The following is a 27663-nucleotide window of genomic DNA, read 5'->3' as shown; positions in this document are numbered from 1 at the left end:
TAAGTTCTTAGAGGCCAAGATAGTAAATTTGTTTCTTTCACAGAATACATCGTTTCTCTAAAAACCTCTGGAATTGCTCCCAAACCATGTGATTTAATGAAACTAAAAAGAAATTGGTAGCTAATTCCTGTTTCTTGGCCTGCTTTTGTCTATCCTTGTTCTGTCACGACAGCCTTGCCGATGTACTGGTACAAACACGTGTACACAAAGGAGCTCCTGCCATTGGTGGGGGGTGGGCAGGGAGGATGCCACAGCAAACGGGAAGAGGCAGGTGCCCAGGTGCTGGGATTCTCTCCTGGAGGGAAGTAATGCTTCCCATGGGTTAGCAAAAGGGCAAATTTACTCTTTTAAGAATATCACGATGTCCTTTGAGAAGTGCTATTACCAGCGTTGTCCTAACTACTAGAGTTGTGTTGGAATCACTGCTCCGCTTCTGGGCACACAGCCATGCTCTAGGCTACGCTGTGTTCATTTATTTGCGCCTCTCAAGAGTCTCAGCCTTGAAATGTCAAACTCTGTGTCTAATTATGATGAAGATGACTTAGTCTGGGCACAATAATCTCTAAACCAAAATGACAACTTGTGCTTTTTCTCTCCCACTGCACACTCCCCTGCACACGCCTGCCACGGGCACTGGGCAGGGGCTCCCTGGCTGCTCATTGGAGGCGGGTTTCTCTGCTGCCTGTATGCAAGCAGGCCTCCTCTGCCGAAGTCCTGCACGGCTAAAACACAGCATTCGAGAACCGGTTCTTTTGGGTAAAGGTTGTACAAGATGGCTCAATATAAGAAACTAAGAATCTAAGGTTCTACCCTAAAAACTAACTAGTATAACAAAGAATTTACCCATCTTTTCCTACTAAAAATGCAAACGGTATAAGGAGACAGAACCAAGAACACATTCAGTATTTTTATTTAATTTTGTAGCGAACAATTTACATACCTCCCCCACCCCTTCCTTTAAGTTAGTGTGACAATTTTCCATAATAAACTACTTAAAGAGAAGCTTTGGTCAAGAATGGAATGAAATAGCAAAACAAAAAACCAAAAAACAAAACCCAAATCACTGCTGCTTCTAAAAAACCAACACTTTCACCAATTATCCTCAAACAAAACACACAACAAGGTTTGCGCCATATGTGTCTTCAGTGTTTCCTGGCGGCCGGCTCTCCTGCCCATCATGCGAATGGCGGAGCTGCCCGGCGCAGCCTGTCCGTCCTCATGCTGGATCTGGGCGGCTCACTCAGCTTCACATTATCCGAAGGCCCTGGATAGAAGACTCTAAGGTCTGGAGAGCGGCAGGAAGAACACCGATGGTCAGTGGGGACCGGCCATCCTGGCGTTTTCCCCAAGGCACTACCCCACACCCCCTCCTTCCTGGCTGTGACCCGCTCCCTCTGAGACGGACTCCGGGACTATGGCCTGCAGGGACTCTCCCAGGCAGGACTCCCCCTGCTGGCCCTTCCAGGCCCTGCGCCTCCTTGTCCCCACGGCCCCAGCCCACAGGCCCTGGGCACACGCCTGCTCCCAGGGCACGTATGTGCTTATCATCTGTGTCACTGGCCCTCACTCCAGGTGCCCTGATGGCAGGCACTCCCGTGTTTCTGTGGCCCCCATGCAGTCAGCCTGGTGCACAACGCCTAGCGGTGCTCAAAGGCGGACGGACCAGAGAGGAAAATGCGCTGGAACTTCCCAGCTAACTCGCACAGGAGAGAAAGGACTTGGCCGCAGGGATCAAAGGATGAAGGGCGGAGCTACCTGCCCAGGTGGAGCTAATTGCACAGGTGCACGATGCCCCAAAGCAGGTGAAGGTAACAAGGGTGAGGAGAGACTTGTAGAGGCAGCAACATCAATCATGGAACCGCACAGGCAGTGGCAGAATTCTGTAAACGTTTAACTTCTGGGGGTTAAGTCCGCAGAGTTGCACACCTGAGCTGCTCTCTTAGCCCCGCCCCTCCTCCCCATCTCCTTATCCCAACCCCGAAGCTGGAGGGTGCAGAGGCCTCGGGGGTTTGTCCCTCATGGTCACAACACCCCTCCACGCGGCCTCCTAAATCCCTCTAGCCCAGAACCTCCTGGCCACCCCCTGCCCCCCAGCACGGCTGGAGGCACATCCCTGCCACCCGTTCACTCCAGCAGCCTCTGTCCAGAGTCCAGGCCACCTGCACGTCACAGCAGGTGCCTTTCCACGTCGGTTCCAGAGCAGCCCCCAGCTGCCCACAGGCAGGGCCCGCGTGCAGCACGCGCCCCCTGAGCCGCTCGGCTGCTCTGCACGTGCTGCCCCTGCAGCTCAGACCGCTCGCCCGGAGAGGCAACTCAGGCAGTTCGTGCAGCCCCCCAATTCCTCAAGGTGTAAACAGAGGCGCTGGCTCCTCTCCCGGAGCTCCACCCGACCCCCACCCTCCTCCCTCTCCCACGACGAGCTCCCCGAGGGCTCCTTCACGTCCACGTCCTCAATGCCAGCACCTGGCCCGGCACCCGGCAGGCAGGCAGTGAGTGCTGATCCGATTAGTTGGTGTCAACCATGAACACATGTCTACAGAGTTCAGCTAGTCCGGGCCCAAGCTGGGGCCCGCTAAAAAAGCAGCCCCCAGCCCCCCTCAGTGACTCCGAGGAAATCCAGAAGTGTGGACTCCACCTCAGTGAGCAAGTGCGGCTCTCTCCTGGTAACAACTCCCAGGGTTTCAAGAGAACCACAGCCAGTGCACTGCACTCCTGACGTGCACTGCGCTCCTGACGTGCACTGCAGTTGACGGCTGGGTCCAAGAAATGAGGACCAGTCTTCTCATGGGAAGACTTTTAACACAAACGAGATCTGTTCTGAAAGATAGACGATACCTTGAAATCCCAAATGGTCATGGCTCCATCGATGCCAGTAGTGCAAAATTTGCGACAATCTTGCTTGTCCACCTCATAAATAGACACTTGACTGAAAAAAGGCAAAGACAAGAGAGAGACTGTAAGGCACATGGTGAAAGTGAGCTCCAACCTTCCTAGAAGGGTAACAGCGTCTTCAGGAAACGAATTGTCTATCAATTCCTTTAAAGTGTCCATAGATATTAGTCTGTAGCCATCTGACTCAGAAAATATTAAAATGTATTTTATTACCAGATGTCCAGAAAAGAAAAAGACTGGAAAGAGAGAAAAGTTAAGAACGTGCATTAATTAGAGGGACGTGGAGAAGCAGGACAATTCAGGCCACACAGTGTGTACCCTGCGGAGCCAGGAGAGGCCACGACCACAGCTGTGACTGAAATGGACACACTGCTTAAAAAAATACTAGAGGCATCATGAAGCACGACTGAAATCCAACTGGCTCCAAACCAAAACTCCCAAATTACCCTCTAGGACAATGAGGGCATATGAGTCAAAAGCTCTCCTTACATTTGAAATTAATCATTAATAATATTAGCAACATTCAGACACACCACAAAATTCCAACCAAGCTCAGCAGAGGAGATTGATGAAACAACCTGGCTTAGCCCGTTTATCTGAAAAACTTTCAAGAAAACCAATTCCACAGCTCAGACAATATTTGTCTTTCTCCCCGAAATGCCTAGAACATTCCCTCTGGGGAAGGGGATGGCACACACCACCTGTTTCTGCACAGCCTATGGGCTAGAGAATAGCCTTTACAATTTTAAGTGCTTAGAAAAAAATTAAAAGGCTATTATTTCATGATATGAAAATTATGTGAAATTCACATTTCAGTGTCTATAAAGTTTTATTTTATTTTTAAATAAAATTTTAAATTAATTTATTTTTGGCTGCATTAGGTCTTTGTTGCTGCTCGCGTGGGCTTTCTCTAGTTGCGGTGAGCGGGGGCTACTCTTCATTGCAGTGTGTGGGTTTCTCACTGCGGTGGCTTCTCTTGTTGCGGAGCACGGGCTCTAGGCACACAGGCTTCAGTAGTTGTGGCTGGTGAGCTCTAGAGCGCAGGCTCAGTAGTTGTGGCGCACAGGCTTAACTGCACTGCAGTATGTGGGATCTTCCTGGATCAGGGCTTGAATCCGTGTCCCTTGCATTGATTGGCAGGCGGATTCTTAACCACTGTGGTACCAAGGAAGTCCCTATAAAGTTTTACTGAAATACATCCATGCATATTTATCTCTGTACTGTCCATGGCAGCCTGCAGGCCACATGGCAGGGCTGTAGTAGTTGTCATGGAGACCACGTAGTCCTCGGAGCCTAAAATTTACTCTCTGGTTCCTTATACAAAAAGTGTGCTGACCCTGCTCTAGGGTAAAGAGGACTTAATATCTGCAAATAAAAGCAGTCACGCCAATCTGCAAAGGTCTTTTTATTCCTAACCTCAAAGTCTCAAAAAGGCAACGAGAGCTGTCTCTTTACAGATACACAGTCTGCAGAGAAGCTTAAGAGAACCTAACAGAAAATAATTTTGAAAATTTTTCAAGACAGAGAAACTTGAAAAGTGTGGAGAAAAGTTCTGCTATGCCTTCAAATGACTACTTTTCAATAGAGCACAGATTATTTCCAGCCTATTTTAAGTCCAGTGGCCCTTTCCGCTGAACATAACAACCTGCAGTTAGAAATTCTCTTGAAGAGGGACTTCCCTGGTGGTCCAGGGGCTAAGACTTTGGGCTCCCAATGCAGGGGGCCCAGGTTTGACCCCTAGTCAGGGAACTAGATCCCACATACTGCAACTAAGAGTTCGCATGCCACAACTAAGACCCAGCGCAGCCAAGTAAATAATAAAAAAAAGTAATACGAATCTTATAAAAAAAAAAAAAGAAGAAATTCTCTCGAAGAGAAAGTCTAGAGGTTTCCATTATTCTTCCCATGATCATCTCCCACATTAAAGTCTCTCAACACAAAAGGTCTAGTCAAAGAATACAGTGCAGGGCTTCCCTGGTGGTGCAGTGGTTAAGAATCTGCCTGCCAATGCAGGGGGCATGGGTTCGAGCCCTGGTCCGGGAAGATCCCACATGCCGCGGAGCAACTAAGCCTGTGTGCCACAACTACTGAGCCTGCGCTCTAGAGCCCGTGAGACACAATACTGAGCCTGTGCGCCTAGGGCCCATGCTCCACAAGAGAAGCCACCGCACCCCGATGAAGAGTAGCCCCTGCTTACCACATCTAGAGAGTGCCTGCGCACAGCAACGAAGACCCAACACAGTCAAAAATAAATTTAAAAAAAAAAGAACACAGTGCATTTCTCCTCTACATTAAAAAAAAAACCACCAAACTTTCTAGACACGACACAATTCTACTGTCTTATTTAATCACAGACGCCTGATGAAAAATAAGTAAAGGAGTTTTTTGGCTTTGTCATAATGATGCTGAAAAATCTGTCTCTCTAGTTAAACTATCTTCTTACTTGTACACCTTACTTGAAACCCATGGCTGAAGTGACAGCTACCTTTCAAACAGGATATGACTGTCAGGTGCTCAGTATTAGAGGAACACGACATTCAGGAAGGTCTCCTTTTGTCCTCAGTCAAGTTTCTGAGAAAGCAAGACCCAGAAGAGGCTGCATGACAGGCCGCGCCAGCTCACGGGCCCGCAGCAGGGCCTGTGTTCCGCACGCGGGACGCCCAGACCGTCTATGCCCTGAAGGACGTAATGACTACGTGGGGGCGGCTCGCTCTCTGTGACGAGTTGGAAGTAAGAGCCTGCAGCCGGGAAGTTATAGACCCCTCACCGCCCCCGTTCCTGAATGGATGTCTGGGCCCGCAGGACAGAGAACATCACAGGGACCCGTCAGGAAACGAAGAGGGGAGAAGGGCAGCCCGGTCACCTAACACTTCTGCACAGCCGTCGGGCCAGGGGCCGGGTGGCACCTACGTGATGCTGTTCTGGTGCAGCGTCTCCAGGGCCGTGTTGCGGTCCTCGGTCGTGGCCCGCTTGTCCATGTTGCGGAAGCGCTCCATGGCCGACATGTTGCGCTGGATGCTCTGTTTCGGGATATCTAGCTTCGAGACGAAGGTCAAGCAGCCACGGTCGTCGCAGCTAAAGAGCATGGGGCAGCAGTCATGGCCCTGAAACGAGGGATCAGTCAGGCCCTGCGGGGTGTGCGCCCAGCGAGTGCCCTAGCAGAGCGGCCCCACCATGGGAGCCTCTGGAGCTGCTTCCCCTACAAGGCTGCTGCTCCGTGCTTGTGCGCACAGCCACAGGGCACGCCCTGCTCCCGTTCTGGAGAGTAAGCACAGGCTCCGGGGCAAGAGAGATGCTTACAGCGGCCACGACGCTGTTCTCCGAGACGAAGCGCACACTCAGGAGGGGCAGGAACTCTGTCTTCAGAGTTGAGACCCTGAACACAAGAACAGTGTTAACCCGAGATGGAGCGGACCACGCAGCCTCTTCAGACACAGACGACAAAGAACCCGTTCTCATGGGGGCTTGGCAGGATGAACGAACACTTACGTTAAGAGGAGTCCCATGACCCAAGCCTCCAGGAATCTCCAGCATGAGCCAGCCCTGAGGTGACCCGCAGACGCGCAGGCCTCTGCCCCCTTTGGCTGTGCCCACCCCTCCTGCACCCACCCCTCCTGCACCCCTGCTCACCACCAACTGCCCTACACTGCGGTCCCAGGAGCGCTGGTTCTCTGCCGCCTCGGCCTTGGCTCCCCCTGCCCCGTTACCCACACGCCCTTTCTGCTCCTTCTGCTTTTCCAAAGTCCACCCCAGTCTCTGAAACTCGGCTTGAGTTTCATCACCCCCACGAACAGCCTTCCTGGACCACTTCAGCCTGCAGTGGCTGCTCTTCTCTCTGGCCTCCTAGAGTTGACCATCACCGGCACGCAGGATTGAAGGCCTTTCTCTGCTCCCTTCTCCTCGCCTGTGCTCACATGGGCTCCTAGAGGGCTGGGACCACAGACATTTATGGGAGTCTATTCTGTGCCCTGCCAGGCACTGGGGCAGGAGCTACGGCCACCGATGAACATGACACAGTATTGGCCAGGCAGGAGCTCACATGCGAATGGGCCGTGTGTGTGTGTGTGTGTGTGTGTGTGTGTGTGTGTGTGTGTACACATGTATGCTTCATGATCATCTGGCCGAGAGATTACACAGATACGGCAGCAAACATGCTGGCTGATGAAGTAGGATCATATGGCTCCATGTAGAAGATGATGCGTTTTGAAACTGTGTCTCAGGAGACACCCCTGCCCTATCCCCTTCAGTACGAATGGTATTGGATTAAAGTACTAACACCTCATCTTAGGCTCTCCTGTGGCATACCTGGCTCTTACTACATGAAATACTCTGATATGGAGAAGGGTAGCAGATGTAATCTGACTTGCAGGACCGGAGAAGCCAAATAATAAATCAATATGAAGGTAGACAAGAGCTTCTAATATAAGCATGTGCTAAGAGCTTATTATGCATTACAATAAACTGTACAGAAATCAAACAGCCATGACAAAACATTACTGAATGACAAACAGCAAATTACTATACAAAATGTATACCATAATCCCAGTGGAGTTAAAAATGAAAAGATATATGTGTCTACATATGTAAAGAAATCTTCTGGAAGGCTTCATAATTTAGACTGGGGGTGTGTTTAAAAATTAAAAAGAAAAATTCACCCCAATCAGTAAAATATATATTCTTTCTGAAATGTCACTTTGTTGTCAGTGTGGGGCAGTGGGAGTCAGATGTGACTGGTTCCCTGCACAGGGGACAAGTCAGGAAACCCTTACAGGTGGGTTACCTTTTTTTTTTGTTTGTTTGCTTTTTTTGCGATACGCGGGCCTCTCACTGTTGTGGCCTCTCACGGTGCGGAGCACAGGCTCCGGACACGCAGGCTCATTGGCCATGGCTCACAGGCCCAGCCGCTCCGCAGCATGTGGGATCTTCCCGGACTGGAGCACGAACCCGTGTCCCCTGCATCGGCAGGCGGACTCTCAACCACTGCGCCACCAGGGAAGCCCCAGGTGGGTTACCTTCAGCTGCCAACGGAAAGGATTCACCGGGACAGAACCAAGATTCACAAGCGGAAAGGACTGCGGTCACCCTCTCTCTCCCTCTAGACATGATAAGCAGACACAAACTGAAGTCTGATGAGACACACACTGCTCTCCTCAGGGCTGAGCAGGCACCTCTTCACAGAGAGTCTCTGCGATTCGGGCTCCCCCAGTGCACACACCAGGGGGACTGGCTCCCAGGGTGTCAAGTGTCACTGCATGAAGGCCCACATGAATGGAGCACTGTCCACTGACTACACAGAGTAAGAACACATCTCCCACTTCATCTAAGGCTGCTGGATGCCATTTACGTGTTGTGAGGAATTCACAGGAACAGACTAAACTGCCATCTGAAGGAACTCTTACCAGGAGCAAACCAGGAGACTCCTTTGGAGGAATCACAATCAGCACTTCCATTAAGAAGTGTTTCTGGAAGTGAGACCTAAGTCTTCAAAATTTCCCCAAATGGACAATCTAAACGTGTGAAGGTAACTTTAAAGGCTGCCTTGCAACCGGGTTCGGAATTTTATGCTGGTGCCCTGCACTTATACCCAGGGAAGGGCAGCCTCAGGCCAGCTGCTGAGATCCCACCCCACTCCTCTCTAAGTCCAGACGAAGGCAGATACTCACTGCACACTTTTTGAGGCATCGGCAACGGACACGGTGCTGTCGTGGCTGACCCAGGCCAGGCGGCTCCCGCTGGCGGAGAAGCTGACCCCGTGCACCCAGCCGCCAGTGCCACTGCCACCAAACTCTGACATCAGCTGACCAAAAGGCATCTTGCTGCCCCAGGGCGTACTGGCTGGCTTCTCATCCACTTCTTTAATGTAGGCAGAAAACACTCTGTGGTTTAAGGGCAGGAAGAGAAAGAAAGAGTAAATGAAAATATGCGTATATAGAAACAGGCCACAGGCAGCTGCTGTAAGGTGTCCCAAAATGAAAAGATACTGACTCATCAAAAGCAAAACCTGATGGGCTTCCCTGGTGGCGCAGTGGTTGAGAGTCCGCCTGCCGATGCAGGGGACACGGGTTCGTGCCCCGGTCCGGGAAGATCCCACATGCAGCAGAGCGGCTGGGCCCGTGAGCCATGGCCGCTGAGCCTGTGCGTCCGGAGCCTGTGCCCCGCAACGGGAGAGGCCACAGCAGTGAGAGGCCCGTGTACCGCAAAAAAAAAAAAAAGCAAAACCTGATGACAGACAAGTTCAGATACATAAACCTCTTAAGATACAGAAGGGTTCTAAGGGCTGCCTACAGGTCAATTCAAGTTTGGCCTACGTCGTGTCAGGCACTACTCTCGGGGCATAGCTCTAGAAGTGATGGACACAAAAGCCCTTCCCTCCTGGAGTGCATCCAGGGGAGGACCTTGCTGTCCTGCCCCTCTCCGCTCCCTGGCCCATGGCAGACTCTGCTAAATGAGCACAGCATACTTTCGTGTCTGCTTCACCACCATTCTTAACACAGCAGTCCAGAGCCCACACAGTCAAATGGTAGGAGAGAGGAAACTATTTGCTACTCTGCAATAAACCACTAGCATTAACTCATTTAAAGAAAGAAAGGGAGGGACTTCCTTGGTGTCTAGTGGTTAAGACTCCATGCTCCCAAAGCAGGGGGCCCGGGTTTGATCCCTGGTCAGGGAACTAGATCCCACATGCTGCAACTAAGGAGCCCGCCTGCTGCAACTAAGACCTGGCAAAACAAAAGAAAGAAAGAAGAAAAGAAGGAAAGAAAGATAGGAAAGAAGGAAGGGAGGAAGGAAAGGAATGAAAGGAAGGAAAGAAAGGAAGAAAGAGACATCCAAAGAGAAAGTCAAGGGAGGCCAGTGAGAGTGGGTAGGCTCTCCCTAGTGTCACCCTCAGGTCCACTGTCCAGCCTTTGTGGCAGGTCTAGTCTGGGATGACGGCGGGTCCATTACAGCCTGGGATCATCAGTCTCTTTCTCTAATTCCATGAAGCTGTGCGTAAGGATGTTTTGACCAGAGTTGGGAAGCAGAAGGGCTAGAGAACAGCTGGGGATCTGCCCTCCAATGCTATTTCTTTATACAGCTTCTCTTCAAAAACTTCTGAAACGTAAAGACTCCCGAAGCGATCTGGGATATTTTCCCCCTAAAACAATAATGATGGCAGCAGCTCTGGAAGAGGCAGGACAGTGGAGAGGCAAAGGAAGCCTCGAATTATCTGTAAGTTAGATGATGTGACCTCAGAATCTCTGTGCTTTAAATCTGCATCACGATGGCTACTGCTTTAGTCATCAGAAGCCAGGAAAGAACTGTGCTGCCAAATTGACAGTTCGAACAGAAAAGACCCTTACCCACAGGACCACAGGTCAAAGCCAAGTTTATTTCTGGAAATTAATATTAACAAAAGAATTGTAAGCTATTTGTACAAGGAGATTTTTAGACACAGCCTGACAACCCAGGTGGTATGGTTAAATTGCATCTTCTAAGGGAGCTGTAATGACTCTGCGTAACACATCACAAACAACAAAACTCCTGAATATGAAAAAATCTTTACTGTTAACACTGGTTCTCAAGCAGAAGAGCCAGTATTTTTCCAAAAAGTACCTTGACACTATTGTATTCCCATCCCACAGCCAAATTCCCATACAAGTCCTTTAAAAAAAAATCCCAAACCAAAAACCCCGTGAGGATTCTTGGATATAAATCACTGGCCAGGTTTTCTGGAATTTCTCCACATAGCTTACCAAAGAATGCTGCACCCCACCTCCCAACCCACCATAGAGTCAACATGAAGCAACATTTGCTTTTCTTCTGGCTAAGGCCGGGGTGGGGAGGGGGGAGACTTCTTGATAAAGAACAGCTTTAAAAAGCAATTACACTGTATGACCCTTAAAGCTCTCAGCAAAGTGGCTGTGTTTCTTCTAGTCTCATGCTAATGACAAATAAAGAGCTTTAACTGAAAAGGAACCGCACAATAACAGCTCAGCAGTGCTCTGTTCAGCTCTGTTTTGTTGATCTTAGTTTCACTCTGGAATTTGCCCAGTCTGCTGCCTGGGTTATGAAATGAGAAGTAACACCGTGAGAGCGGGGGACCCTGTACCTGGATGTTCTGCCTGAGGAAACTTCCTGGCTCTGCCCTTGCATCCCTCCGCCTGCCCCTCCTGGTCCACTGCTTTCTATTGATACCTCCTGATTTCCGCACTTGCTGTAGCTCCTTTTCTAGATCACAAGCTCCTTTCATCTCTGGGACCCTCGTGGGGCCTAGCACAGTACCTTACAAAGAAAAGGAACCTCAAAAATACTTGCTGAAAGATGAAAAACGAAGAGCTCAAGGCCATCTACCAATCCTCACTCGTTCCCACCTGCATTTGAAATCACAGGATCCTGCTGCCAGCAAGACGTTGTTGGGATGCCAATCCAAGCTGAGGACCGTGGAGCGAATGGGTTTTTTAATGTGCTTGCTTACCCACCTACAAAAGGAGAAAACCCATTTTAGTTTATCCACGCATCAAGCAACCGTCCCCAAATGACCTACAAATGTGTGTCAGGCAAAAACACCTACACGTGGTTCTCAAGTGGCCACCGAGTGTTCTACCAGAGAGAAGGTGCATTTCTAGAGGAAGAGAGGAAGGGGAACCATATGTGGCCCCTTTGCTCTCCTGTCTTTCAGGCTTTGACGTTTTCATCAGAGCAGCCAGTTCGGAACTTTCCCGGCTACCAGGGGATCCTCATCATTAAGTATATTTATGGATTAACTCTCATACCGTCCCCCATGGACTTTCACATTATGTGTAACTCTAACCTTTGAAATAAAAATTGAGGTTTGAAATCACTTGAATTTTTTTAAAAAATAAATTTATTTATTTTTGGCTGCGTTGGGTCTTCGTTGCTGTGCGTGGGCTTTCTCTAGTTCTGGCGAGCGGGGGCTACTCTTTGTTGCGGTGCGCGGGCTTCTCATTGCGGTGGCTTCTCTTATTGCGGAGTACGGGCTCTAGATGCGCGGGCTTCAGTAGTTGCAGCATGTAGGCTCAGTAGTCGTGGTGCACAGGTTTAGTTTCTCCGCGGCATGTGGGATCTTCCCGGACCAGGGCTCCAACCCGTGTCCCCTGCACTGGCAGGTGGATTCTTAACCACTGCGCCACCAGGGAAGTCTGCTGAATTTTTATTACAAATATTCAGTGATTTGTTCCTTTGTTTTGGGTTAAGTTTGGGTTGTAAAATAGTTTAATTTCCTTTCTAAGTCTCTGAGAAGCTGCAAATTCTTTATTTTTTCACAGAGAAATCAAGAAATTAGCAGAACCTCTTGCTGGTGATGGGCCTCTGACTAACTCTCTAGCTCCACTAAAATGTTTATTTATGTCTAAGATCAGTCATTATTCTGGCCTGATTCAATTTCTGTCCCTAAACTGCTGCTTAAAGACCAATGCTGTTCTGCTGCTTAGAAGCTGAGAGACTTACTCTCGAGCAGAGCACCCTTCCTTGGATGTTAAATCACTTTTCTATAGAATCTTTTTCGTAGGGTCTTTTCTGAAAAGCAGACAACATTCTGACTTGTTTTATAACAGTTGTTTTACCTTAAAGGCGTTTAGAGGTTGTTTTAAAGTACTCGCATCCTACAAATGAATTATAGTGCCATAGCTGAGACACTCCCCTGAACATAATGGCTTGATCAAGGGACAATACCTCGTACTACAGTAAAGCCCAATTTGCCTGAATCTGAGACTATTTTTCAATGAATAAGAATGCAAAGTCACTGAGGTTGAAAGCTACCCAGGAAAAAAGCTGTTTCTAATCTATTTGTTACAGTGAGCCTTCTAAACAATTTCTTGCAGGCAACATTTTGTTAGCCTTATTTTTACACATGCTTGCAAGCTTGCAAGCAAGAAAAACCGCAGGTCTTCAACTCAAAATTCAAACTTGGTGCAAATTCACAGACTTGTTTCAAAGAATCAAAATTTCTGAGGTTTTACTAAATTACAAACTGTAATGTGATAATCCCTTCCTTTCCTTGTTTCAGACAGTGACACATGAAGAGTAATGTGTACCCGGCTATTTTTAGTACAAACACTGCCAGTTTCGCACTAAATGACAATTCCATGTTGAAGCATATCTACCACCCTTTCTGAACACATGCCAGGTAGAGCAGAGTGGTTTCCTTATCAAAGTAAGCAGGAAGGAGTAGTTAAAATAACTTACTTAGCCATTAAATAAATCCCCGTATTTTGACTGGCTCAGCTCCAAGTGGTTTACAGTATAAAGTAAGTACAACAGGCTGATTATATTTCTGAGATTCTGGTCAAATTTTAAAGTTTAACAGTTTAAACAAGTAAAATATTATGCCAGGACACAGATTTGGTATAAAACTTTAAAGAAAGGAGAATATTGTTATCTGTAAGACTCCTAGATACTTTAAGTCAATAGAGATAGGGAAAAAAACTTCCTTAGGGCACTGAGCATCTTTCAAGTTTATAATTTATGTATCAGAGTAAGAAAACAGCAATTTAGACAGCACAGAGTGAGAAGAGTTGTAGCATCTTAAAGAACAAACAAGTCAGGAGATCAGAACATGGAAACCACAGTTCGATATTAATATGAGAAAGATGTGAGATTGGACTCCCTGCACACAGAAGAAGGAAAAATGTTCAGAGAGAATGGAGAATTTCAAAGGAAAAAAAAAATATCCAGATGAGGAAAAGATGAAGTTACAGTTAAGCCTCCACCCAGTGCCTCAAGAAGTCACCGAGGACACAGCAGTCCAAATGTATGATTCTACAGAGAAATAAAAATACTCATGTTGCTCACCAGTCATTTTCGGACTCGAAGTAACAAACAGAAATGAGTCGTGCTCCGCTGCCCACAGCAAATTTGTTCTCTAGCGGGGACCACTTGACAAAAGTGGCTGCACGGTTAATTCTCAGGATCACCAGGGTCGGCTTCCAGACACCATCTTTCTGACTCCACACGTAGGCATTGCGGTCAGCCCCACAAGTGACGATGCGGTCACTCTTGGGAGCCCAGTCGATACCTGCAAGTTGAGATGTGGTGGCATCTGCTCTGCCTGGCCATTGACAACTGACATGGCACCGGCGTAGCAGGGCTGGATGCGGGCTTGGGATCTTCCTCCCCAGCCCATCCTTCCCCACCTATGGTCCTGGTCACCACTTCACACACAAAGGCAAGGATGTTTCTCTGCAAAGTTCCGTAACTCAGGATCCTCTGGAGGCCAGGCAGAACAGAGCTGTTATAATTGCGGAGGTTACAAACCAAGCAGGGGCATTCTTAACACCCAGCCACATATCTTTAGAATATGTGATCTGAAGACCCTTTTCTTCCTTCTTTACTGGATTTTTTTTTTTCTCTGAAAGTACCTTTACTCATTCAGTAACAGACCTTGGTCCATGATATTAACTGAAAGACTGCTATATGACCTACAAATAAAACAACATACAGGGTAAACAATCATCAGTATAGAGGGGAAAATATAAATTGTGATTCTTCTGAAGCTCACTGTTTTTTAAACTAACCGAAATACCTTTTTTACATGATACAGGTTCTATGAAAGAGTCTTTGAGTATCTTTGCATCTAAACAAGGAAAAGACCTAAATATGTGTCTGAATGTAAGATTTATTTTTCTTATTTGATCAGACTTTTACTTACTTGGTGCCTCTATGACGGATCCCAAAGTCAAGGTCAGTTTGTTATATACCAAGAGTAAAATCTGCTATGATTCAGTCATTTTATAGTTACTGATGAGGTATTTTCTATAAGTATAACTTAACACTGAAGGTATAGAAATACTACTAATGATTTTTTATTATAGATATCTCTTTAAAAATAATTAACATTCTTAACATTTACATGAAAAAAGTAAGAATCAAAGTCTCCATTAGCCATAAATTACAGTGACTTTAGTAGTGTGAACAGTTTATGTTCATTCACCTACAGGAATAGTCAGCTCAATTATTCATACCAGTGAAGGGAAAAATATGGGGAAGTGTATTCTCAGTGATATGTATTTTTATTTTAAATCTATTCATTATAGGACAGCTTTGCAGTTCTCTTTATTACATTTTAAATTTTATTTTATTTTATTTATTTTTTGCGGTACGTGGGCCTCTCACTGTTGTGGCCTCTCCCGTTGCGGAGCACAGGCTCCAGACGCACAGGCTCAGCGGCCATGGATCACGGGCCCAGCCGCTCCACGGCACGCGGGATCTTCCCAGACCGGGGCACGAACCCGTGTCCCCTGCATCGGCAGGCGGACTCTCAACCACTGCGCCACCAGGGAAGCCCTAAATTTTATTTTTAACTACAAAAGCAAACCCACATATTATCATGAGACAAACATCACGATGGGACACATGCAAAGTCAAAAAAGCCCTGCTTCCATTCTTCACACACATTCTTCCCGCAAAGGATACTAATATGGCAAACATTTTCTCCTGTTTTTTATAAATCAGCAGTGGTTGTACATTATTTTAGAACACTGATCTTATCATAATAATTTCCCAAAACATCCCATTGTTGTACTTTTTATTCCCAGTCACTTATTAGAATAGATAAAACTGGAATAAACATTCAGACACACACCTTCTTGCTCTGGTTAAAATGATCTCTATGATAAATTCCCAGAAGTGTGATGCAAAATAGTTATTTTTATGACTGTCTTGTTCTCCTAACTTGATTACCAGCTTCCTGACAATATGAAGCGAGTCTCTGAAACTACTGTGGTGGGCAGACCCTGGAGTGGTCTCCGAGATTCCACCTCCTGTTGTTCACGACTCTGTGGGACCCCCCTCCCTGTGGGTGTGGGCAGGACCCCTGACTCACTTCTAACCAGTGGAATGCTGGGAAGGTGAGATGGATGTGACTAGTGCACAAGATTACCTAAGAGCACGGCACCCCTCTTGCTAGAGACTCTCAAGGTCTTTCTCTGTTACTCTCTGTTGAAGAAGCAAGCTGCCATGAATCTCTCAGCTGCATGGAAATGAATTCTACCACCATCAACCTGAAGGCGCTTGGAAGTAGATCCTTCCCTGGTGGAGCCTCTGATGAGAACAGCCCTTCCGTGGCTGACACCTTGATTACAGCTTATGTGAGACCCTGAGCAGAGGTCCCAGAGAAGCCAAGCCCAGACTCTTGACGCACAAAAAACTGTGAGATAATAAGTGTGTTTTGGTTTAAGTGGCTAAGTGTGTAGTATTTGTGACATAGCGATAGAAGACTAATACATCTTTATCCAGAATATTGCCTTGTAATGAGAAAACTCAGTGATTCTGTAATGATTTTGACAATCTCAAATTTCACCCCATTCCAATATCACCACCACTTTAATTACACACGTATGTATTTTATAAAAATTCCTGAGGTGCTTTAAAAAAAAATCAATAGATCCTTATTCTCTAAGAAAAATACAAGGAACTGCCTTCTGCTTTGTTTTATAGTTCTAAGTCTACTTCTGTGGCTACATCTTTCATTTGAATATAGGAGTTGTAAAACCAGAGTCGTAGCCTCAACCTGTTTTTAGATAACATTAGCTTTTAACTCTTTTAAAACACACACTTGTTAAAAAGAGAGTGGGAAGGGCCAATATTCAGTAAAGGCAAGTTCTCATCTCTTGCTAATTTAGCGTTGCATCTTTTTTTGTTTTCCTGCCATTAGAAGACTTCGAAGGAAAAGAAAAGGAATCTAACATCTATCCTGTCTTTCCTATACTAACTATATTTCAGGATAACCAAATAGTAGATGAAGGTAAGCATCTTTTATGAATGTATTCCAGCTAACAGAGAAGAAATGATAGATTTAGAATATTATCATGTTGCAGCCACTATTAAATTAATGGCTATAGGCACTAATCATCAACAACTGCTAACATCACAGAAAGAAAGACAACCGGACATTATGTGCCTCCGTCATGAAAGAACCTGCTACCACCTAACTTCAACTAGCAATTCACAGGAAACACAGAGGACGGAGAAATATGTGAAACACCATGGGCTTGCAATCCATAAAACCCAGGCTCTGGAAAACAGTACAGGACAAACAACCTGATTTCTCAATTTTCTTAACAAATAATTTGCAAAGGAAAAGAAAGAAGGGAACCTATAAACTTAATAGATAGATCAACTGATCACAACCATGTGTGTACCTTATTAGGATGCCAATTAAAACAGACTATTGTATTGGTTATTGTTGAAGAGTCCTTACCTTTTAGAGACGCAAACTGAAATATGAAGTGATGCAATGTCTGGGATGTGCTTGAAAATAGTACAGGAAAAAGAATTGAGAGTGAGCTGAGAACAAGATTAGCTGTGAATTGATAATTGCTGAATCTGAGTCATGGGTATATAGGGGCTCATTACATTACTCTGCTTTTATATGCTTTCTATTTAAAAGTGTCCACAATAAAATTTTTTTTTTTAAAGGAGATGGTGATCAAGCATTTAACACAAAAGAATAAAGTCAGAGAAAAACACCAGAACTCTGATATCCCTTTGATGCATGCCATACTCTTTTTCTCTGTAGTACTGAGCAGACTTTTCTTCTAAAAAGCTTCAGAGAGTAATTTTCTTTTTCCGTAGTTACTATCTCTCTGAGAAATTATGTTTGATCCTTGGTCTCCTGCCACAGAGTTATATTTAGACTTTTCCAACAACAGCTTTTTCAGATCTAAAAAAAAAATGTCATTTGAGCATTTGGACAGAAAACAGGCCCAAGTTCAAAGGATTCCAGAAGAGAAGCAGGGGGAGAAAAAGGACATAACTATTTCACTTTTTTGGCTATTTCTTTGGTCTTTCATCTTGGCCCTTTCTCATTTATAAGTATTTCCTAATGTTAAAATTCCAATTTAAAATATGAGTGTTCTTATTTTTAGGCTGTAAGGCCACTGGCAAAGGGACTTAAAGAAAATAGGCCAAACCTCATAAAAATAAGGTCATGGGAAAGCAACAGCAACAAAAATAGAAATTATGTCTTTGGTGCTGGTTTGGTAATATAGTTAGTCGGTTCCTGACTGATATCACATACAAAGCACTGGTAAAAACAAGAAGGGATGGTCATAAGTTTTTGCTGGGGATACAATGTAAGGGGTGCAGAGGGTCAAAACATGCTGTTTTTCTCTGATTGCGGGGAAGGATATATTTAAGCTAATCAGTATATTAGGGGATGAGAGGCAAAACTCAAGGGTCCCAATTAAAAAAAAAAAGAAAATTATCATCAGTCCCTGTGCTGCCCACTTAAGTGCAAAAAATCATTGTGAGAAGGGAAACCCAAGACTGTGGTGAGAAATTTATAATTGAAAAGTTAAGGAGAATAAGTTTTGATGTGCTTGGCCAATTGTTTAAAGCAGTTGAATCACTTAGAAAATAGGATAAAAAAGAAACTATGGTAGTAAGGGTCAAAGACTAAGAGTTCTCCCTGAACGCAGCAGTAAGTTAGTATGTTTTTTTAAAAAGTAGCCAGACAGGGCTTCCCTGGCGGTGCAGTGGTTGAGACTCCGCCTGCGGATGAAGGGGACATGGGTTCGTGCCCCCGTCTAGGAGGATCCCACATGCCGCGGAGCAGCTAGGCCTGTGAGCCATGGCCGCTGAGCCTGCGCGTCTGGAGCCTGTGCTCCGCAACGGGAGAGGCCACAATGGGGAGAGGCCCACGTACCGCAAAAAAAAAAAAAAAGTAGCCAGACATGATTTAACAACAAAGCAATACACTCTCTTGAAATCTGGTATCAAGATATGGTTTACTAAATTCTGAAAACATTGTAAAAATTCTCCATTTTTTCTTCCTTCTCCTTTATTTCACACTTGCTTAATAAAACTCGACACTGCTCTGCTTGCTACCTTTACCCCACTATTCATTGATAGTTTTTGTCAAAGATGAAAGTTACTGTACACTCAGGAATCTGCCTCAGAGCTAATGCTTTAAGATCCAGTCTTCTACAAATTGACAAGAACAAGTTAAAAACTCAATGGAAAAATGGTTAGGAGTTATGAACAGTAAAGTCATGAAAATTAAAACCCAGGTGGCTAATAAACATCTGCTCAACCTTTCTATTAATCAGGGAAATGCAGCTTATAGAGTGACCAAAGATCACTCATCAGTCAGTCTGCTTCTATCAAGCATGTGTGGAGTGTGGGAAGAAAAGCACTCCTATCAGGGCTGCAGGAATGCAGGCGATCTGACAATGCCTGGCAAGGCTGAAGATGCTTGCACCCCTGTGGTACAGCAAGTCTCCCAGAGACATTCACACCTGAATGGAGATCTGCCCAGGGACGCTCAATTTAGCACTAAAATGTCACAGGGAAAAAGTGGAAGCAACTTAAATATCCTTCAATGGAGGAAAGAGTAAATAGATGAGGTATGAAATGCTACCCAGCGGGTAAAAGGAATCAATTTGATCTAGATACACCTACATACAGAGAACTCAGAAACAATGTGGAATGCAAAAGTAAGCCACAGGAGATGCATGCTATGATACCATTTATGCAGTATTTAAAAATTCTAGCCAATAGTACTAAAGACTGCTTACACACACACACACACACACACATACATGTATGTGAAAGTATAAAAAATGGACTGGGACAATGTCATACCAATTACAGTGTCTTCTGGGGGAGAGGAATAGGACTGGTGGTGACAGGAGACTTTACGATTATCTGGAATAATATTTCTTATAATAATATACTTCTTATAATCAAATCTTTGTGTCCCAAGTTTTCTGGCACAGAAAAAAGATAAATAGCTGCTAATTCTGGGTGGCAGGAATATGGGTGTTTGTTATATTACTCTATGTCCTTTTCAATATTTTGGAATGTCTTCCTTGCCCTAAAAACAACATACAGGAAAATTTTGGAAGACACAGCGTTCCCTTAGGACTTGGGAACACAGCTTGGCTTGCGGTTGCACACAGCTGACGTGCTGTCTGGTTTTCGCTTTCATGTCTCATCTAATCTAAGCTCTCTAGTCCCCAGAGTAGGTTGTGTTTTCTGTAACATTAGCAGAACAATGCATACCAGCTGGGCTCAGAGACGCACTTAAAAACTGAGGTCACTATTATATATTTTCTCAAATTTTCTCAAGAAAAATCAGTAAATGCTGCACTAAGTACCATGGCAGACTTCCTTTACTAGGCTATCTGTTTACACAGAAGCGTGCTAGACTTGGAAATGCCGTACTAAGCTCATGTGATCTCCTTTTTTTACCTGTGATGTGTCCGTTGTGCTCTTTGAGTTCATGAGCTTTCACCCACTGGCTCCCGTTCTTCTTGTAGATGTGGACTTCATGGTTATTGGGGCTAAGGGCAATCTCTGGAGAAAAAAGTCAATAGTTAACACCTGAACTCGAAATTGTCACAAAAAAAGTGATGTTACAGTTGGCATTTTAAAAACAGACTGAAAAAAATAAAAAATAAAATAAATAAAAACAGACTAAAGGAGGGAACAGGAAAGCGGTTTCAGAAAATGGTTCCCAATATTCATCCTGAAGAATTCCTTTATTATTTTTACCTCTACTTGTACTCCATATTTTAAAATGTTTTCTAGAAAGACTGAATTAAAAAATTCATTTTATTATAAACATATACAACTGTCAATTAAAGTTCTAACCAGTAACAAATAAACAATATTACTATACTTAACTGATATAATTTTATTTATTTTATTTTGTTTTGGCCCAGCCGCTAGGCTTGAGGGATCTTAGTTCCCCAACCAGGGATCGAATCCAGGGCCCCAGCAGTGAAAGTGCTGAGTCCTAATCACTGAACCGCCAGGGAATTCCCTTAACTGACATAATTTTAGTCCACAGTAAATATATTTGACATTTTAGTTTGCCTGTACAACACTATTAAGGACAAATATTTTATTTCTGTTAGACTTTCTGAAATACTAAAAATAGCTCATAGGCTTTCATTACTGCTATCATAGACCCAGGCTGGAACCACTAGTTTATAAAAACAAAGAAACAAACAAACAAAACCTCCAACAACCCTTGATACTACTGATAAAATATACTGAAGTTTTTCTTTACAATAAAGCCAATATAAATCACAAAATAGAATTCTCAAGAGAACTCTCTTAGACCAATGTAAAATGTTAAGAATATACATATATGATGGATTTTTTTGAACTTATACTGGTATTTTTTCCTTTCTAGTTCATCCATTTTTTAAAAATAAATATCGATTTCTTAAAATTAAAGTCTATGACCCAAACTTTAGGTCAATCATTTAATAGTTCCCCCATCTATACATAATATCCAGAACAGGCAAATCCATGGAGACAGAAAGCAGACTAGTAGTTGCCTAGGGCTGGAAGTTTTGAGGAAAATTGGAAGTGAATGCTAATGGGCATACAGTTTCTTTTTGGAGTGATGAAAATATTCTGAAACTAGACAGTGGTGATTGTTGCATAATTCTGTTTAATATACTAAACACCACTGAATTGTATACTTCAAAAGGGTAAATTTTATGACATGTGAATTATATTTCAATAAGGCTATTATTTTAGACAGTGAATAAATACCTAACTTTTAAAAATAACTCATGGGCATAATACTACACTTCTGTCTGTTTTTTTTTTTTTTTTTTTTTGCGGTACACGGGCCTCTCACTTTTGTGGCCTCTCCCATCGCGAAGCACAGGCTCCGGACGCACAGGCTCAGTGGCCATGGCTCACGGGCCCAGCCGCTCCGTTGCATGTGGGATCCTCCCGGACCGAGGCACGAACCCGTGTCCCCTGCATTGGCAGGTGGACTCTCAACCACTGCGCCACCAGGGAAGCCCCTGTCTGTTTTAAGATTTTTTTTTGCCTTCTCCTTGTCATATTACCTGCACTTTGCTTGCTGTACTACACCTACTTCTAAAAGTCTTCTCCATCCCTTTCTAGTTTGCTAGAGCTATAAAACTGGAAACTCAAGCTTATTACGAATAGCATAGTAAACACTAGATTAAATACTGCTCTCAGTATGGTTTACTTTGTAAACCATATGTGTCTTATATCTAGGTCCTAGTATTCTGACTAAATGCTGGGTGGTCAGTGTTACTGTACAACCATCCCAGACATTGGGTTATTAGGGCAATGAAAGATGTCTCTGATATAAACTGTCCTCCAGGTGGTACTGTAGAAAAAGAAGTGGACAAGGAGCCAGAAGGCCTGAGTGCTAATTACGGCTCTGACATTAACTTGGGTGTAACCACTGGAAAGTCCTTCCAACCCTCTCAGCCTCGATTTCTCTACCTGTAAACCAAAGGACTGACCTAGTTCTCTCTGAAGCTATATCTATGTCCTGTTCACATGATATTGAAATATGTGATCCCTAAAAGTACCTACATCTAAAAGAATCAAAGGTACCAAAATAAAGGAGCAAAGTTAATAGCATACTTACGGGTACGATCCCTGTTCCAGGCATGACAGGTGATTGGCTCTAGTAAAAACTGATGCAGGGACATTATTCTTAGTGTGTTCAAAGGACAGAAAGCTGCAACAAGCAACAGAAAAAGCATTTAAAATGGCAGGCAACCCATATTTAAGTTGTCTGGGGATCCTGAAATGTTTGGGGAAAAATAAAACCATTCTTCCATTGAAAAAGACCAATCTCAATGTCAAAACTTAATCATTTAAATACAATTAGCACTGTAACCACATCAAGGGACTCTAAAACCATGAGTTAAGGACTGTTGGGGTACAAGACATTCACACAGTCTCAAATGATCATCCCATAGATTATTTATTAATTACAAACAGAAAAACATGCGTTTACAATAAAAAAATCTGGCAGTCACCACCTTAACCAAGCAATCAATCTTAGTATCATAAGTAGTGGAACAATATAATCTGATAGGCCTCCTGACAGGAGACAAACTGAAGGGCACACCATCACTTATAAATAGTGACCACTTAATTTATTATCCAGACCAGAATACATTCAAGAGAGCATAAAGGGGCACTATTAATAATTATGCTGCAAACACAGGCCACAGGACTATGCTGGAGAAACCTGGTAATATGGCCAACCTACCTATGAAGTATTTATGCCAAACATATTGTATTTATGCTAAATCCAATCAACATCTAGACCTAATTTCCGGTTTACAGGAAATAAAGGGGAGTGGAATTAGTTAAGTAACACCAAGGGAAAACAAACAGTTAAAACCAGAATGTGTGCCATCCTATAAAACAATTGGCCTGGACAATTCAAAAGAGGTTGGGGTGGGGGAGGGTGGCTGTTCTAGATTAAAAGAGCTATGAAAACCAAATCTGATAAATGAAACTTGATTGTAAACCTACATTTTTAAAACAGCTGTAAAAGATGTATTTCGTAAAATAGGAAAAATTTGTATTTGAACTACCTATCATACAACAATATGGAATTATTTTCAACTTCTTAACTATGATAATGGTTGGCTGTTAGGTAGGAGAATATCCTAACTCTTAGGAGATAAAGATAATGAAGTATTTAGGGATGAAATGTCATGACATCTGTAACTTATTTTCAATCATTCAGGACAACAAGTAGATGTATAAAGAGCAAATGTGGCAATACGTCAACAACTGGCGAATCAAGGCAAAGAGTAGGCAGGTATTTGTTATGTTAGTTACTGTTTAAACCTTTTATTGTAACTAAATGAAAAGCAGGAATCTGTGAAACATCATTAAATTAAAAATCAAATCACACTCTCCATTCTATAGGCACCCAAATCTAGATACACTGATGAAGCAACTTTTACCTGAAATAGGAGAAATTTTTTCAAAAAAGCAGTCAGCGGCCCCACCCCCATCCCTTTTTTATCATTTCTAAGAGGCACTCCCACAGCACTCAGACGTTTCAATACTTAAGTACAAGTCAACCTAGGGTGGAGACTGAAATGTGAGATAGGAATTCTGATGCAAGAAGGAAATGAGTGGAAAGGCCATTAGAAGGTTGTAAAGTGAACAATGAAAGTTCAGACAAAGCAGAAATCAATCTTAGTAGAAATCAAAGGAAATGTCTCTGCTAATTGTTGTAAGGGAACCTAAAGGTCAAAAAGAGATAAGTGTACCCTTAAATAAAACATCTGATAACTTGAACTGGCAGAGAAATATCAGTGTTTCACATTCTATTCTAAGAGTGAGGATATTTAAGTCATTAATTTTTTTTACGGGTACATGTTCTAGAAAGCAAATTGCAACTCACAAATAAAATCTCTAACTCGAAATAAAAAAAACTTTTAAATGAATTCAAATAACACTGCTTAATTTGTCTATTTTTTTTTTAAGTAAACCTCCAGAAGCTCAGTGCATGATTCTTTTTCTGATACGATACGCTTACCCATTACAAAAAGTTTTACTCAGTTACTCAAAATAACATGTTGTGCCATAAACATCTGCTTAATTAAAAGCAATTTAGTTTATATGCCACATTTTAAAGGCTTACTTGTTAACTGAAACAAAATTGGTCTGCAAATTAATAATTTAATGTAAATATCTACATGCAATAAAAGCACACATTTCATATACAGTTAAAAAAGAAAAGGTGGACTATTCTGGTGGCGCAGTGGTTAAGAATCCGTCTGCCAATGCAGAGGACAAAGGTTCCAGCCCTGGTCTGGGAAGATCCCACATGCCTCGGAGCAACTAAGCCCGTGCGCCACAACTACTGAGCCTGTGCTCTAGAGCCCGTGAGCCACAACTACTGAGCCCGCACACCACAACTACTGAAGCCCGCATGCCTAGAGCCTGTGCTCCACAACAAAGAGAAGCCACGGCAATGAGAACCCCGCGCACCGTGACGAACAGTAGCCCCCGCTCACCGCAACTAGAGAAAGCCCGCGCACAGCAACAAAGACCCAACGCAGCCAAAAATAAATAAATAAATAATTTTAAAAAAATGTTCTCGGGCTTCCCTGGTGGCGCAGTGGTTGAGAGTCCGCCTGCCGATGCAGGGGACACGGGTTCGTGCCCCGGTCCGGGAAGATCCCACATACCGCGGAGCGGCTGGGCCCGTGGGCCATGCCCGCTGAGCCTGCGCGTCCAGAAGCCTGTGCTCCGCAATGGGAAAGGCCACAACAGCGAGAGGACCGCGTACCACAAAAAAAAAAGGAATGTTCTCAATTTATATTAAAAAAAAGGTGCAGACAAAGGCTTTCTCATTCTAAACCTCACGGTTATAAGCAATGCAGCAAAGCCTTCAAAAGAGGTAAACATTTACTCAATGGCATAATTATTTCTAAAATTGCATTTCTAATTTCGTTATAGCATTCAAGTTCCGTATTTGGACATACACTTAGACCTGTACTTCCTTCTATAATCATGTGGCTATTTTAAGTCTGTAGGCCAAGACAACACTCATGTTTGTCAGATTCATACGACACCAGTAAACACTGCCTGTGTTCATTAAACTCAGTGTGAAAGCAGAATAATGACAACTTGAATTTTGTACAAAGAAAAAGAAACCTCTGTCGTAGGGTGATAATTATAATTTCTAAACTGTGATTCATATTTAAGTGAAATCTGAAAAACTTTGTCTTAACGAGGGTAGAGAGAAGAAAAAGGGAGAGACAAAAAGGTGCTGCATTAAATTTAACGAACTTCTACTGATGAACTTTTAATGTCCAGCAGAGAGAGAGAGAAAGAACAATTTATAGGACATTATGATTCCAGGGACCCCCTCCACCCCCCAACTCCTTTCTATACCTATCACTTGAGTCATCCTGGTATTTGGTTAGCCATGGGCTGCGGAGCCAAGAGGACCTGGGTTTGAATCCTGGCTTTGACACACAGTAGCTAGGAAACCCTGGGCAAGTCACTCAATATCTCTAAAACTCATTTTTCTTCATCTGTAAAATGGACACAGAACTGACATCCCAAGGCCAGTGGTAGCAGGATTAAATAATACGTGAAAGCATGTAGCTCAAAGCCTAGCCTAAAACAGATGCTCGGTAAGTTAAGTTAGTTAGTTCCCTTTCTTCCTCTGACCCAAGGCTTTTGAACCATTCCTAGAAATACACACCAGTAAGTACCCTCTGAACTTGGAAACAGCTACCTAGGCTTTAAATTCTCGGTCCTGGAGCTTTAAAGTATTTGTACAGGAGGGATTTCAGTTCCCTGCTTGGGGTCAGTTTTCGAGACTGTGATTCATCCAGTTTCTAATTGCTCTCAATACCCAACCCAGCAATAGCAGGTGCTCTGACAAGGTCACCACACCCTCCCCAGCGTTCAGAGACAGGTTCCAACTCCAGGCACCAGTCTCACCAGCAGACCAAACTTCCTTAGGCAGAACCTGTTTCAGCACAGGATTAGTTACCTAGATCTGATACTCTCCCCCAGCAGGAGATTTAATTTTCCAAGAATGATCGCCTCCTTTAACTGTGGTAAGTAGATAAATTAACCTCGGAAGGCCTCCGAATAGGTTGTGTAGGAAGCAGCCACTTACACCTACTCCCTCACAGGGCAAAAAATAGCCTCCTGAATGATACCTTCTCCTTTTCTTTTTTTCTTTTTTCTTTTTTTTTAAGATACCTGAAAAACCCAGGGCCTCCGGGAAACCAAAAGGTTAGATTTAAAAACTGATAAAAGAGGGCAGAACTAGGATAATTTAGGTAATTTCAGCAATGAGTTGAAATAGATAAAAATAGGTCAGCATTTCCTTCCGGTTCCAAAGCCCCAGTATGAGAACAGATGGCTTTATAATTAAAGATTCTAAACTACAATTTATTAAGTGCCTGCCATGTGCCCAGCAGTGTAGTAAGTACCAGGTTGGGGCCAGAAACATAAATAAATCTGACACTTTCCTGGTCCTCAAATCTGGGGGGAGAAGCGTAGAAGAGGAAGGGGAGATAGATACACAGACAGAGAATGCCGAGAAGCAGGGATAACTGCTAACATTTATTGAGCACCTACTCTGGGCCAGGAACTATCCTAAACAATTTATGCAAATAAACTCACTGGAGCCTCAGAAACCCCCTGAGGATCCTATTACTACAGATGAGAAAACGGGGACTCAGAGGAGCAATCTTCCCAGGGTCATCCAAGCAATGGTGGCGCCGGGATGGCAATCTGGGCAGCCCAACCGAAGGGGTGTGGTGGGAAAGGCGCTACAAAAGGGTTCCACGGAGCGACAAGGAGCGAAGAGGTACAACTGTGACTTAGGAGAAGGCGGCACCCAAGCGGGGGGATTCTTAAAGAACTCGGGGGAAGGTTCTTCTCGAGCTCGGTAAGGTCCCCCAACATCTGAAGGATGGAAGGCGGCCCTAGACAGGAGCCAAACATTCCAGGGGCGCCTATGGCGCGCAGGGACCCTATTCTAGACGCTGAAGAAAGGAATGAACGGTGCCTCGTGACGCTCGACTGGGGGGAGATGATTCCATTCACCACTATATTAGAGACTGGGATAAATGCCCACAATGGAAGCGCAGGAGAAGCAACCTTTAATTCTGGCATCGGAGAAGGCTTGGCGCTCGAAAATCGTGAAAATGGGATCTGGACGTGTGGGGACCCCAGGGCTCGGCTGGCCCCTCTGAGAACGCGGCTTCCCCGCCCCCTCCCCCCGGCCCGCCCCTCAGCCTCAGGGCCCCACGGCCTAAGCCCCCGCCTCGCCGCCCCCGCGGGTTCAGATCCGGGACGAGGCCGGCCCAGGGGAGGCCGGCAAGGCCAGAAACTCGCCCCTGCTGCTTCTTACCTGGGGGTCGGGGCCGAACGGGCTCGGAGCGTTGAATTCGCGGACTCTGGTCAGTCGACGCGAACAGGCTCCGGCGGGCGCGGGCGGACGACCGAGGCCCTGAGGGAGCGGCTGACAGATCCCGGAAGTGG

The 27663-nt window shown here is 44.6% G+C and overlaps 1 protein-coding gene across 1 annotated transcript; it reads right to left on the bottom strand.

The window, feature by feature from the left end:
* Positions 1–887: 887 nt before the first annotated feature.
* On the bottom strand, positions 888–27663 carry ARPC1A (actin related protein 2/3 complex subunit 1A). The gene is made up of 10 exons (XM_030845988.2): positions 27533–27663; positions 22262–22354; positions 20083–20187; positions 13684–13906; positions 11244–11351; positions 8556–8768; positions 6193–6268; positions 5803–5996; positions 2836–2926; positions 888–1285 (listed from the first exon to the last, which is right to left on the bottom strand). The coding sequence occupies exons 2-10, from the start codon at positions 22323–22325 to the stop codon at positions 1247–1249; spliced, it is 1113 nt and encodes a 370-aa protein (XP_030701848.1). The 5' UTR covers positions 22326–22354; positions 27533–27663; the 3' UTR covers positions 888–1246.

The sequence above is a fragment of the Globicephala melas genome, chromosome 15 (genome assembly GCF_963455315.2).
Source record: "Globicephala melas chromosome 15, mGloMel1.2, whole genome shotgun sequence".
Lineage (NCBI taxonomy): Eukaryota > Metazoa > Chordata > Mammalia > Artiodactyla > Delphinidae > Globicephala > Globicephala melas.
Note: the sequence above shows the minus strand (reverse complement) of the source record. Positions and strands in the feature narration are given on the sequence as shown.

Excerpts from the sequence above, each read along its gene's own strand:
- ARPC1A (XM_030845988.2), bottom strand. The coding sequence starts at position 22,325 with ATGTCCCTGCATCAGTTTTTACTAGAGCCAATCACCTGTCATGCCTGG. Across the intron at positions 13,907-20,082 it reads GCACAACGGACACATCACAG|GTATCGACTGGGCTCCCAAG; the intron begins GTAAAAAAAGGA and ends CTCAACTTGCAG. Across the intron at positions 1,286-2,835 it reads TGACCATTTGGGATTTCAAG|ACCTTAGAGTCTTCTATCCA; the intron begins GTATCGTCTATC and ends GCCGCTCTCCAG.